Source organism: Paralichthys olivaceus, chromosome 8 (assembly GCF_024713975.1).
Source record: "Paralichthys olivaceus isolate ysfri-2021 chromosome 8, ASM2471397v2, whole genome shotgun sequence".
Taxonomy (NCBI): Eukaryota; Metazoa; Chordata; class Actinopteri; order Pleuronectiformes; family Paralichthyidae; genus Paralichthys; species Paralichthys olivaceus.
In genome coordinates, this window is record NC_091100.1 from 27,259,544 (window position 1) to 27,274,309 (window position 14,766).

The 14,766-nt window shown below is 37.9% G+C and overlaps 1 protein-coding gene and 1 long non-coding RNA gene across 10 annotated transcripts in view; one reads left to right on the plus strand and one right to left on the minus strand.

The window, feature by feature from the left end:
• Positions 1-14,299, minus strand: part of glra3 (glycine receptor, alpha 3) — a 115,213-nt gene extending 100,914 nt beyond the window's left edge. For 4 of the 9 annotated variants that reach the window (XM_069530109.1, XM_069530107.1, XM_069530104.1 and 1 more), the window contains exon 1: positions 13,890-14,285. In XM_069530109.1, coding sequence (XP_069386210.1) covers positions 13,890-13,954 — 65 coding nt within the window. In that variant the 5' untranslated portion in view covers positions 13,955-14,285. Of the gene's footprint in view, positions 1-13,889 lie in introns of all 9 variants that reach the window. The other 5 variants (XM_069530111.1, XM_069530112.1, XM_069530105.1 and 2 more) reach the window with 3 other exon arrangements.
• LOC138411145 (uncharacterized) lies at positions 78-12,871 on the plus strand. Its single transcript, XR_011243797.1, has 6 exons — positions 78-5,605; positions 5,723-5,842; positions 5,943-10,618; positions 11,235-11,443; positions 11,745-11,933; positions 12,254-12,871. It is a non-coding gene; the product is annotated as an uncharacterized lncRNA (long non-coding RNA).
• Positions 14,300-14,766: the final 467 nt, after the last annotated feature.

Consider the following 14,766-nt stretch of genomic DNA (forward strand, 5'->3'; position numbering starts at 1 on the left):
TATTTTTCTGACGTTATCCATTACGTGGAATCTATTGCACTTCTGTCCATCCTATGTGGCTTTCTCTGAGGTTTCTACATTCTTTTACCTCTGTTAAAAGGTTTTCTTTAACACCTTTCCTACTCTTGTTGAGGGTTAAGGGCAGATGATGTCACACCTTTTTAAAGCCCTATGAGACAAATTGTGATTTGTGAATATGGGCTATACAAATAAAATATGATCGTTTCAATCATACTGTGGGGTCCTGACAGTTTTTTTAGTACATTATGTGACTTGTATTGAAGAAAATGCAGTAGATAAACCTATAGCTCCGCCACCAGTAGCATACACACTGCATGTGTGAACAACAGACAACTGACAAACAGCTGATCTGCGGAGCAACCGCAACTACTGAGTCCAGAGAGTTACGGAGATCGACAGTGAAGGCTGTCGAGATCGACCAGTAGATCGTTATCGAGTGGTTTGGTGACCACTGCTTTAAAGGATTTTAAACTTAACCCTCAATAAGAGTACGAAAAAACTACCAAAAAAACCCTTTAACAGGGAAAAAATAATGTAGAAATCTCAGACAGAGCCACATGTAAGGGATCCCTCTCCCAGGACGGACAGAAGTGCAATAGATGCCACATTTAATGGAGAACGTCAGAAAAATGGTTAGAGTAAATAGTTTGTAGCATGATGGAAGGTAATTGAATTGTTGAATTTTTTGATCAGTAGGGTATCTGAGGAGACATATTGTATATCAAGCAATCTTGTTGTAGTCATAGTCCATGATCAGCTGCCACCACGATCAGGATACACCATTATAGTCCATTGTCATGATCCACTACCGCCATCAGGATCCACCATCAGCTGCCACCTTAATCATGGTCCACCACTTCGATCAGATGCCAGCACGATACAGGAATTGTCATTACCATCACGATCAGCCAGCACAATGCAGTATCCGCCATTATGATTATGATCTCTGATTCGCGATCCACCATCATAATCCACGATGTGGCCACAGCCGTGGCCCTGGCACCAGGAAGTTCTCTGTTGCCGGTAAAAGAAATGTGCGCACAAGAGGCACAGCAAAAAAGAAAGCTCCCGACTATTTCATTCTATTCCTACAGCCCCCTACTCACAACAAATTACATGTTTCCAGCAACACACCAAAAGTATTTATGTACCATGTCTAGACTTACAAAAAAGACTCTGAACCCAATAGGAAATCGGCCATTCTAAATGTAATGTACAATTTTTGCTTGGATAAGGCCATTTCCATGCATTGTATTTTAACAAACTCCTCCTAGAGGATTAATCAGATTGGTATCAAATAAGTTCTTTCAACTTCACTATATATTGTCCAATCAGCACAAAAATTCACAAGACCAGATCCGGCTGAAAGTTGGTCCCAAGACCCTTATGATTCGAATATGTTTTTGCACACTCTCGGAAAAATATCTTTGTGACAATAAGATGTACCTTTGTTCCGGGTCTTTCAAGTGGCGAAAGCTGACGATCTTCATTTTCAAAGACAGGGGTTGCGCATCCACAACAATGAATTCCAGAACCAATTTCACACTGTTGGTTGGAAGTTTCTCACGTCTTTGCAGTGCATCCGCCAAAGTTAAGTGCTTTGTCATTTTGTCTCCTCTTTTGTTTTGTAGGACCTAGGCATGCACTTTAGCATGATGCTTCTGGGGGTACTTGATTTTGTGTTGTATTTTTCAGTGCTACCACCAGCCCTCACAACATTTCTTTTGCAGATATTGCAAGTAGCCATCGATCTTGTTGGCAGAGCAAGCGTGAAATACCTGCATACAGCTGACTCTTTGGCTCACTCCATGTTGTTGCTGTATGTGTTAGTTGTGGGGTGTGCGATATTTATTGCCTACGATAATATCTTAATTGTTGTTTTTACGATGTGCTAACTCATAATATCGAGTGCGCCCCTCTCCACCAGCCCTGTGAGTGACTGAGTGAGAGCCAGGCACCTCGCACAAGCTCCACTGGCTGAGTCAGAGTGCCTCCAACAAGGGCACTGGCACACGGAGCGAGTGCTCCTCTCCACCGTCCCAGTATTTGATGACAATAAATAAGGCAAGCTTCGCAAACTTAGAATTAAAGTGAATAGATCAGCCCCATGGATCAGCCCCATTATCGGATAACCAAGTCAATATCTGGTCAATAACCTACATTAATATCAGATTGGTGCATCCCTTATATGGTCATCAAAAATGGCTTGATAGTGCCCCTACAAAATTTCAATGATTAATATTGTTTTTGCTTAGTTTTTGCTATTTGCAGGCATTCTGCTCCTCCTCTCCCACTAATTTGACCAATTGTCCAAACTGCACAAGACTTATCATGTTTGATGACCTGACTTTATCACATTTACTTTACAACATAATCACAGAACCACCTACTAGCAACAAGATTCCTCAACAGGACATTTAACTATTTCATGCACTATGCCAACGCATAACACAATAACGAGCCTTGTCAACCAACTACAACTAAAACTACTACAAAGCAACTTCACAACTGCCACAGCACACCCCGACATACTGTATGTTAGTTGCGAGAGCCAGACCACCTCTCTGTGATCGCAGACTTTTGTTCACTTCCTCATTATACTGAGCGAAGCTGCACTGGACATAAGCACCGTCTATCTCATTCTTTCACCTGTTCATACAGGTAAGTGTTTTTTTAGATGTGAATAATTACATACATCAACTGGTTACCATTTGATTTACACGTGAGATTGAATGTGTAAGAATATTTGTTGTGTATATGTGGTTTGACGACCAACTGAACTTACGGTTTTCCTCTGTGTCACTAGTGGCCTAAGATGGCGGCGGCAGTAATCTTTCCGTTGTGTCCAAAGTAATATACACTTGCGCTTTAGGTTTTGGCTCCAGCGCATTTCACTTTGATAAATACTATTTTTCTGGTTATACGAGTTGGTAACATATAAACTGTACATACAATGTTGTTAAAGTCCAAGTTTTATATTTTTGATATTCTCAAAAGGTTGAAATTCGATTTTTGCTTGCTCAGCTAATGCATTTATATTGTAGCATTGTGTTAATTAATTTTGTTTATTTTCAGTATAACACTGTTTTATTTGCACTATTAGTGAGATTAAATAAGGATAATGTGTCCTGGTAATGTTTATTAGTCAGTAGTTGTGAACTACTAATAACTCGAACAAGAATGTCATTAATGCAATGTTACACTGAATTTACTCAACAGAGAAATTGAGAATGTGTGTTTTTATTTGAGTGTAAGGAGAGATGTATAGAGGTATTTTGTGGCATTGGATATTTATATCAATAAGATAACATTTGAATTCATAGAAAAAAAAATACAGAAACGTGATAAAAAGAAAGAAAATGATTATTTTGCATATTTGTGAATACATTCTGAAGGGTGAAGCTGCACTGGGCAGAAGCACCTGCCACCCGTCTCATTCTTTCTCCTGTTCATACAGGAAATTGTATCTGCTTATGGGCTCTTAACCTGAGACCTATAACACTTGTAGCCTTAATTCTACATGTTTTTTGTTAAGATTCCTTTGAGGTCATTGTGACATTTGACAGCTGAAATCGATCACTTCATCTTTACATGACAACTGATCAAAAGTTGAAGGAATCCCCTCTAGGTGGACTTGAGATATCACATTCAAGAGGCCAAACATGTTTTGGAGGCCACAGCGACCTTGAACTTTGACTTTTGGCTATCAAAATCCAGTTTCCTAATCCTTGAGTCCAAGTTAATGTTTGTGCCAAATGTGGGGTACGGACTTCGTGCATATGTATGGGCAGAAAACCCCCAAACTTAATGTCTCCTGCCACTGGCTGTCACCGGCACGGAGACATAACATTTTTTAATTCAATTCAGGTGTCCCTGTGATGGAAATGTTTTTGCAAAGGTTCCTAGTTCCTGGGGAAAGTTATTGCAGTAAAACTGCTCAGTTGACTAACTAACAATTGTGTTTGTCATTTGATCTTGCTCTGTCTCCAATAAAAATTATTATTTCCAGTACTTAGTGAAGCTTAGAATGTGGTTCTGTACGGGAAGGCTCTGAAACAACATTCAACAAAAAATACAAAAGATTCAACACCATTGTAAATCTAACCTAGTGCCTTTACATACAGCAGTGGAGGAAGGGAGTTTCATAATATACACAGAATAGAGAAAAGAGAAAATGTACTATGAAATCAGCTGTTATATAAACCTATATGCAGGGCCGGCCCGAGGCATAAGCGATACAAGCGGCCGCTTGGGGCCTCCTGACCGCCAGGGGGCCCCCTATCAGGAAAAAATATATAATTAAAAATAATTAAAAATAATAATAATATTAAATAACTTAAACAAGTGACCTGATTGATTGAATGAAATAAAGAATACATCGATACAAGAAAATTCAGATTTTACAATCAATATAACTGCCAGCGTTCGAGTCATGCATATCAACTGCGTGCTCAATCTGCTGACAGATAATTCGCGGTCATAGACAGACACTGCATAATACTCAAGGTTAAGTTGGAAGGGACATAATAAAGCATGTCATCTAAAAGGACGTATCTCTCTGGTGCCCAAAAACGGAAAAAGAAAAGGACAGAAGATGAGAAAAAAGAGCAAGATAAAGGTATGTTTGCATGATTATTTAAAATATGTTTTGAACTCATTTGAGGGAGGAGCAGCTCAAGCTATCATAGGAGTTAGCTAGCTAGCTAGCGAGTTAATGTCATCTTATATTTGCCATCACATGAGCTATATACATCATCAACAGTGTATGTATCTCATTAATATACATTTATCTAGGTGTATATCAGATGTCAACGATATTGGCAGTGTTTAGGATGTTCAATCAAGCATGTACTGCTAGCTCTTACCAGGCTTAATCTAACGTTAGCTCGCTGACTGAGGTGGACATTAGCACTAGTAGCTAGCTACATGAAAACGAGACTGACGGCAAATTTACCACACTGTCTCTGATTTTGCACGTGAAAGCGTTCATAGTTTAGTACTTTTTTATAAATGTGACATAGTGGTGAGTCTGACAGCGACTAAGTGCAGAGTCTTAGTCCGTGAGATATCGGTTTATATTGGAGGAAACAGCCAAAGGTGAACTTAACCTTGTAGGTGTAAGGGGTGCAAGCTAGCATTGCTGTGCCTGTGCACGTTAGTAAAAGTGACATCTCAGCCAAAGATGGAGCACAATGTGCGCTCTGCTCTAAGATCTTTGTTGAGAGATGGCCTATTGCTCTTTATAAGAAAACACCATGTTGAGGTGAGGAGACGTCTGTGATGAAAATATACTTATATTGTATTAATATTATATTTAGGATGTTAAGTGTTCACCACACTGCAATTAGGCTGTGCCTCATTTTGCCACACAAGAATAGGAATGGTTAGGTGTGGAATTGTTTGTTGATGAGTGTAAGTAATGATGGCAAAATAAACTCATTTTTCATAAACTCACTATCAACTATGCACTTTTGCAATGTTATTTTTTCAGGAACACTGTTGAAGTATTTTGGAGCACAGCCAACTGTACCTGCCCCCGATGTGTCATCAAGTGTCAGTGCCTCCACAGCTGATGATACAGCAGGTGAATTTTTTCTTGATGGCAAATGGCTACATAGTCTTTTAATATGACATGACACATTTAAAAAAAAAAAAAAATACATTTTTTTTATTTGTTGATTTATTTATTTTATCTTTGCAGGTTCACCCCCAGCAGACTTACAGTCACCTGAAAGTGAGGAAGAACTCATACCCATTGAGGAACAGTTACCAGCATTGACAGTCACTGATACACCGACTTCAACCTCTGCCGGCATAACAGGTCAGTTAATCTAACAGTTTTTGTTTTGTGTTGCCTTACTTAACTGTGAAATATCTTGTGTTATGTTATGATTCTATTTTTGTATCTAATGTCCCTACAGGTCCTTCTACAGCATCCACTGCTATGGATGTCCCATCCACTCCCTCAACAAGCACCAGCTATCAAGGTGGATCAACAGCTCCTCCAATTGACCCAGCTGAATGGTCAGCCGGCATGACAGGTCAGTTAATCTAACAGTTTTTGTTTTATGTTGCCTTACTTAACTGTGAAATATCTTGTGTTATGTTATGATTCTATTTTTGTATCTAATGTCCCTACAGGTCCTTCTACAGCATCCACTGCTATGGATGTCCCATCCACTCCCTCAACAAGCACCAGCTATCAAGGTGGATCAACAGCTCCTCCAATTGACCCAGCTGAATGGTCAGCCGGCATGACAGGTCAGTTAATCTAACAGTTTTTGTTTTATGTTGCCTTACTTATCTGTGAAATATCTTGTGTTATGTTATGATTCTATTTTTGTATCTAATGTCCCTACAGGTCCTTCTACAGCATCCACTGCTATGGATGTCCCATCCACTCCCTCAACAAGCACCAGCTATCAAGGTGGATCAACAGCTCCTCCAATTGACCCAGCTGAATGGTCAGCATTCCTGTCTGACTCAGAAAGGACTGATCTGGTAAGAAGAGGGCCAGTGCAAATTAGTGACACCTTCACCTTCCCCAAAAAATCTGATGGTCGAAGCTTTCATTACCATTATACGTGTAGACAATTAGTTAATGGGGAAAAAATCAAGCGAAGCTGGCTAATTTATTCAAAGAAGAATGATGCGGTTTACTGCTTCTGTTGCAAATTATTCTCCAGAAAGTCCACAAAACTGTTAACAGAGGGACAGCGTGATTGGTTTAACAGCATGAGAATAGTGTAGATCACTGCAGCAATATGATGAAGTGGAAAGACTTTGCCCTCCGTCTTTCTAAGCAGAAGACTATTGATGCGACAGAAATGGCCCTTTTGGAGGCAGAAAGAAATCGTTGGAGAGATGTTCTTACACGTTTGATTAGCATCATTCAGTCTTTGGCAGAGAGGAATCTTGCTTTCAGGGGTTCTGTCGATACTTTGCATCAGGCCAACAATGGGAACTTCCTGAAAGAGGTAGAACTGATGGCAAAATTTGACCCAGTGTTAAAAGACTACATCAGGAGAATTGATAGTGGAATGCAGCACAACACGTACCTGGGTAAGACTATCCAAAATGAGCTGATAGAGTGTATCAGTGACAAAATAATGGAGGCAATGGTGGCAGAAATCAAGGACTGCAAATATTATGCCATCATATTAGACTGTACACCTGATGTTAGTCACCAGGAACAAATGTCTGTTGTGGTGCGCACAGTCACTCTGGGCAAAACACCAGAAATAAAAGAGCACTTTTTGGGATTTATCATAGCTCCACAATCCACTGGCCTGGGTTTGTCCAATTTAATCCTTAACAGGCTTGAGGAATTGAACATCCCTTTTCAGGACTGTCGGGGGCAGTCTTACGACAATGGGGCCAATACCAGGCAGAGAAGGTGAGGGAAGCCCTGTTAGAAGTAAGGAATAAAGCCACTGACCCTGTAGTGGCTGTTGAAGCCAACTCCCTTGCTGAAGAAATAGGGTCATTTCGGTTTCAGATTTGTTGTGCTGTCTGGTTTGACATTTTGACGAAAATTAACATCACCAGCAAGCTCCTACAGTCAACCAACATGCAGCTTGATGTAGCTGTAAACCTTGTACACAAGAACAAAAGTGAACTGATCATTTACCGGCAAAAAGGCTTCTCTGATGCACAGACATCTGCAAAAGAGATTTGTGAGCGGATGAATACAGAAGCAGTTCTAAAAGAGAAGCGATTGCGCTCTACAAAAAGGCACAAATACTGAGTCACTTTCATTATTTTATCTATGTATCTATGTAACGTTCTATTTTTTAATATATTCATGCTTGTCTATTTTGGTTTTATTTTGTAATTGGCAATTGCTAACTTAATGCGCATTTGCACAGTTGCAAATTATTTATTTAATATGTTTGTGATCGTTTGTTTGGAATACAGAGGCACTATCATTATTTATTTTTTATTTTTTAATGTTATTTTTGATAATATTAATGTGCGTGTATTTTGATTTCAGTTTAAGATTGCACATTTACAAATCTGTTGAAAGATCTGTTTATTAAACTGATACTTTAAAAAAATTACAAAATGCTGTTGTATTTTATTATTTTACAATTTAACTTCAGTAAACCACACTTGATGCTTCACTTTGAATATGAAAGTTTAAAATAAATCTGTGATCTAAGTGCCCTCTAAGGTTAAAAGGTGACTGTTTTGGTGTAAATAACGACTATAATAATACAGGGGTCTATCAAGGGACAAAAGTCTAGAATATTTTTGGCATGAGAGCAACTGAATGAGCCTTCCAGGCCCAAGAGGTCAAGGGGCACTGAAGCCCAAGCCCAAGTCACCATCTCAATAAGTCAAAAAGCAAAATGCTATGAATATGCTTAAATTTAGGTATTTCCCTTCTACAGCTGGCCATATAAAAAATACAGGAAATCACATCTACGTAATTCAGTATTAATACAATTGATAATTTCAATTAATTCATTGTCAAATCATTGTAGTGTGACATTTTTGTCAATAATCGTCGAGCGCAAATGACTCCGCTAGGTGGGAGGGGGGGCCCCTATATCAAATTCTGCTTAGGGCCCCCGAAAGGCTTGGGCCGGCCCTGCCTATATGTCTTCACTCATGCTGAGCACTACGCATATATGCACACTAACATACAGTGGCCAAATGTATAATATCTAATACATTGCTCTAGATGTTATATTGTGGTATGGCCAGTGACAATTGGTAATGGTCCTCAAACAAAGAAACAACAATAACAAAAATACAACTACAAAGGTAACAGAGGGAGAAAAAAAGTATTACATAGTATTCACAACCTGGAGGCAGATCCAGCCCAGCTCCCGTTGAGTGACAGACTGTAATTCCATTAAAATTTGAATTCATCCATGACTCTGTAAGAGGATTTACTGCAGTTTTTATCTTTTCAGCTGGTTTTGCTTGAATCCACATTTGTTTAGTTTTAAATTTTAAATACCAAAGCAAATAAAACTTAAACACAGTGAACAATTCTATTAATAAAAGGATGTGCAGCTGAGGGAGAAAGAAAGGGGAGGGTAAATATATGGGGAACAAAGATATGATTTGGCACTGAACTTGCCTTTTGCAAATCTATTATTATTGATTGTTTTGAAGACAGTATCTTATGAGCCATTCTTGTGTAACAGCAGTAAGGGGTGTATTCTAGCAGCTAAGAGCTTCACTTTTGGTTCTCCGAATACATCACAGCATCATAATATTACTATAATAATATTACAGTAATATTACAGTTACAGTTACAGAGTTGGGACCAAGTCTCACATTTTCTGGAACTTTACCTAAACGATCTGACAATTATACCCATTTCATGTCACTTCATTGAGACACTATTCAGAAGTGTGCACCCTTTTTCACTTTCATACAATTAATCACATTGAACTGTTCTCGCCCCACCTCTAAGAGGCTATAAATTTAACAAATCTAATAAAACAGGTTAATATTCAATGCAGCAACAGATCAATTAGCATTACAATTCTTTTGTTTATTTACTGCAGTGGATTCTGTGCTTCGATAAAATTGTCGCATATAGATTGTTGAGCAATATTTTGTCAACTGCCTGATTTTAAATGATGTTCAGCAGGATATGCAGAGTGACAACAATGTACAAGTTAGCTCTCCTAGCAAATGCCTGATAACTCTGCTAACAAATGCGCTACATTTTCTTCAAATACTAGATACAAAGCCAGAAAAATATATCATATGAAGTTTCTCTGGGTCAGCAGCTGCCTGTACCCATCCTAGAAAAATCAGGCAAACAGGAAAACTTGTTGCAGTGGAATGATTATGCCATGCATGGCAGTGTAAAGGCAAGAAGCTCTCACTCTGCAGCAATATCTGGGAACATTTTGGTCACCTCAAGTAACTGCTCAATGACTGAAAAAAGTCTTGGATTCTTCAACTTTCAGCAGGCTAATATTCTTGTACTGTTGGGCTCTAAATGCTCTTTCAAGTTCTCTCCTGCTCCTTATCTCCACTGTATCTATAAACATTTTTGGTCTACCTCTCCCATTACACACGTGTAAACGTGTGCCTTGTATATACATGTTTTCATAAGTGGTGGGTCTTGTAAGAGGATCACAGAGCTATAGCTAACTAACATCTTCCCCAGCCTGAGCTTATAGATACGGTAGTGGTACACTGTAACAAATTACTGTAAAAATACTGGATATTTTGCACAGTAGTAATTTACTGTAATCTTACAGTAAAAAGCAGTATTTATTAATTTTTTACAGCAAACTACCTGTAATCTTACAGTATAGTACAGTATTTATTTATTTTTTTCAGTTTCACTTTAAATCAGACTTGATCTTCGGTCCGTTTAATAGTTCATCTGAGCAAAATAAAACATTAAATGAAATTAAAAATAGGCCTACACATCAGTGTGTTTATTTGAGATTGAGGACACAATAACAAGAAGATGAAGAATTAGTTTTCATCCGGACTCTTGTACTGAAAGCACCAAACTGGATGGAGCACAAGAGGCATCACCTGCTGTTTTCCTCACCGTTCTCTCGTCAACTGCGCAGAGCACCTTCATCCATCCTGTCCCCGTGGCTTTCTTAAGAAGGTCAATATGATCTTGCTAGCATAATGCTGATGTGATTTTGTGTTGGATTAACATTTTATTGACTGTTTTTTACCGAAAAGATTGGGTCAAAAGTACGTGCCACACGCTAGCATACGTAACTCATTTAGCAACTATGTGGACAAAAGTTTAGCTTTCTGTTGAAGCACATTGCTTAACTTAGCATGAGTTGGCTTGGGCATTTGATTTGTAGTCAGATCTAATTAAGGTGGGCTACAAGGTTCTATTTTACCATTTGTTGTTTTACTTTTTCAAGTTTATAGGGAGAAGCTTGTTACTCAGGTTGATGCAAAAAGCTAAAAAGTAGCTTCAAATATGGACTAATGTAATATACAGTAGCTACAGGTTAGTTGACTAGTTAAATATTTGTTTGCTGTGAAGGCCTGTAGTTAAAACATGATTATTTGCAACATATGTGGCAAAACCTGCAGGAATACATTTGCACGTCAGGCACATGCAAACTCATAGTTGTTTTTTAATATATATATGCCTTCTACTGTGTCAGTCAAGCAGAGCTCCTTGATCACTACCCACTGCCTGAGTATCAGTTTGGGGTATGTCTTTGCTAACTCTTCATCATTCTGTCCCAACATTTTAGATTCATGTCATCCATTGGTGATGAAATAAAGGTCATCATCCATAAGACTTTGCCCAATTTGTCTGAGGATACTCAAAAACAGATCATCACAGCACTTGAAATCTCGGGTGTGGAATCAACAGAGGACCTCAAATACGTGCAGCAGGATGACCTCAAAGATCTCTTGCCTGTTATCCAGCAAAGGAAACTTCTGGAGGCATTCAAAATGGGTAAGTATTATCAATATAGTGTTTTCATGTCCAGTTAAAGCTGCAGTACTTGGTCAAAAACAAGAAAGTTTACACTCAGCTGACATATGGAATGAACGCAGAATGAAGTAGTGATTTGGGCTGGCCACAGACTATACAGTTTTTATTATTGTACTCTAGCTTAACGTCTATTCAAAAAAATTAATGGAATTGCCATACAAATTCACAATCTCTAGTGTTTATGATATGAGTTTGCATGCATATGTGGCAAATATTGTGAAATAGTGATAATAATAATATATTTTATTTCCATGTGTTGTAGAATCTACTACAGTCACACTTGATCTACAAGTCTTGCCCGATGACTCAACACATACAAGTCTGACTTCGCTCTCTAGTCCATTGCCTTGCTCTTCATCTTCACTGTCCAGCATTTCATCTCTGTCAAGCTCTTCAGAACCATCAACGCCATGTACTTCGCACAGCCTAAGACAATCAGCCAACATATCCAGTAAGTGGCATAAAACCTTTGACGTCCCATGGGATAAAATGCCAGAGGAAGTGCAGTCAGCCATTGCCAACAGCAAGAGACCTGCTCCTGACAAGCGATGCCAGATGATACGAATTCTTGTAATCCTGAATCATGAATGTTTTGTTTCTCATAAATAGTTTTTGATCATTCTCTCATAATTATGAGAAACAGGGGTCATTATCATAAAAAGACATTTTCATTTTTTATTCAATTAATGTGATAGGGTTCCATATTAATGCAAATTATCTTTACTTACCATACCTAATATCTTATATACTTTTTCTATTATTACATTTTAGGCACCTCATTGGGATTAATCCTGAGAGGGGAAGAAAGACCAGCCAGGAGAAGGTGGTATCAAAGAAGACGGGGAAGCTGGTCCACAAAAAGGCAACAACGGTGAATCCCCGTGTGGCCACTCTACTAAAAAATTTGATGGACTTTGAGTGGGGCTTTATTTAGCCAGTATAGTTCAGTCCCTCTGTCTCAGTTGTCCAGGTTCACTTTTGGACTTACCATTGTTGAGAGCCTGTTTGATATGTTATTGTTAACGGAATGTGTGTAATTAAGTTAGATTTTACTTCGTTTTCCTAGCTGCTATGCATTTGATGCAGTGACTTTAACCCAACTGTTGTCTTTGGGTGAAGGGAGGAAGGAGGAAGGAAAAAAACTAGCAGTAAGGTTAAATGAAGTTGAATTGGCTGATAATTTGTACTCATATGCTTTGCAAACAGTCAAACCAGACCTGGTCAATTTTGACCCGGGGAGGAAAGTACAAAGTTTAATGAATGTAATGTTAGCCATCACTTGTCATAGTTCAAGAAAAATTCTGACAACCAAGTAGTAATGGTGTTTTTATGGATTTTGTAGATACTGAAAATGTTCAGCTTTAATAAATGCTTAATGTTGTAAGGCCATCTCTTGTCTGAGCCATTTCTGTGGTAGCTATTTTAATTTATTATTATTATTATTTCAGGGGTTTTCATTTTTAAATGTACAACTTTTAAATCATTTGTTCATATTATTGTGAAGATCACATTGTACAATTTTACAGTAATAAGTTTTTAATGGAGAATACTGTAGGAACTGTAAAATAACAGTATAATTGCAACCAAAGAGCTGACAGTATAATACTGTAATGTTTATTTTACATACAGCACAGTACTGTAATATTTTTACAGTACTAAACTGTTGTTGTAGATCACAGTAGGTACACTGTAGAATAACAGTTTCAAGCTGGCAACTGTAGCTGCCAGTACTTTACTGTAATTTAACAGGAAATTTTGTTACAGTGTACCCTCAGGTCCTGACTCCTATGCTGCTACAGCAACATCAGGAAACTCTTCCTCCATCACCATATTGGCTTAATGCTATTTCACTATAAAAACACCTCTTATATCAACAGTCAGTCCTTCAGTCCTCTGTGAATCAATGATAACTATGATTAGCAACATTAAATAGTTGTTGGATTTTGACACACACAGGCATAATCGCTGAATATTTAGTTGTTGAGAAAGGTTAAGGCCGAAAACACTCTGTACTTAAGGCTGATTTTAAAAAAATTAAACAAGATTTATGCATTTTTTACAACATTAAGTTAAGCAACTTAATATAATAATGTTTGCTAAGCATTATTATATTCAAAGTCCACCAAAATATGACACAATATACAGGTCCTCAATTTATTAAAATAAAATAAAAATCATACAAACAAAAGACCAACAGATAAATATATTTAAGTAAACTGCATGAACATTTCAGTGGTAATTCAATGACAATACTAAACATGAAAAAATATGAAATCTCAAACAATTTAGTTACACATACAACGTGAAGCTCCCTTCAAACTTTCCTAGGTTCACCATATTCCGAAATCTGTGTCTTGTCAAAGGACATGTAAACAGCTAAGTGAGTAAGAAAACAGCCAGGTCTTACCTGAGTGACAGTAGCAGTTTCCAGGCAAATACAATGCCAGCCACAGACAGCTGCTTCCTCCTCATTTCTCTCCCCGCGCTCGGAATCCTCTGCTCTCCTCACGGTTCCTGAAGCTTTCAGCGCCTCCACACAGTGCTCAGCCGAGGTCACACAGCATACGGGAGGCAACTCACAAACATACTGTAGCAACAGGATGACCCCAACAACTCTGTTCTGTTAAATCCAATGACTGGCTCCAGAGATCGCATAGCAACGAGGCAATTTACAGAATAAACCAGAAATTCGTAAATGATTAAATAGTTAAAAAACAAATAGAAATGCGAAGGATACACCTGATGCCAGCTCAAGCTCTGGTTTCGTTCTGTGCCCTCATGAAGAACAGGGGCAGAGAGATCCGCCCTCGATTGGCATGACTGACAGCCACCTCAGCCACTCTTCTATGGAATGTTGTTTGAGTCAAAATATAGGTAAATAAATATGGCTATGAAAAAAAAACTAAATAAAAGTCCATTGAAATAAATAAATATGGCAATATAAAATTCCCATGAAATAAATAAATATGACATTATGAAATAAAAGTACCATGAAATAAATAAATATGGCATTATGAAATAAATAAATGTCATCTTTTGAAATAAATCATTTTGAAATAAGTAATTGTATTTATTTAAATAAATGAATTCAGTTATATTTTTTTATTTTGCTATATTTAATTATTTATTGCCATATGTTTTTATTTATTTTATTTCATAGCCATATTTATTTCTTTATTTAATTTTGACTCAAACAGCATTCCATACTCTTCTACAGAGCTGTTCATTCTTCCATCTGAATCACTTTTGAAATTAGAAGCACTCATCCAACCATGCATTATTAC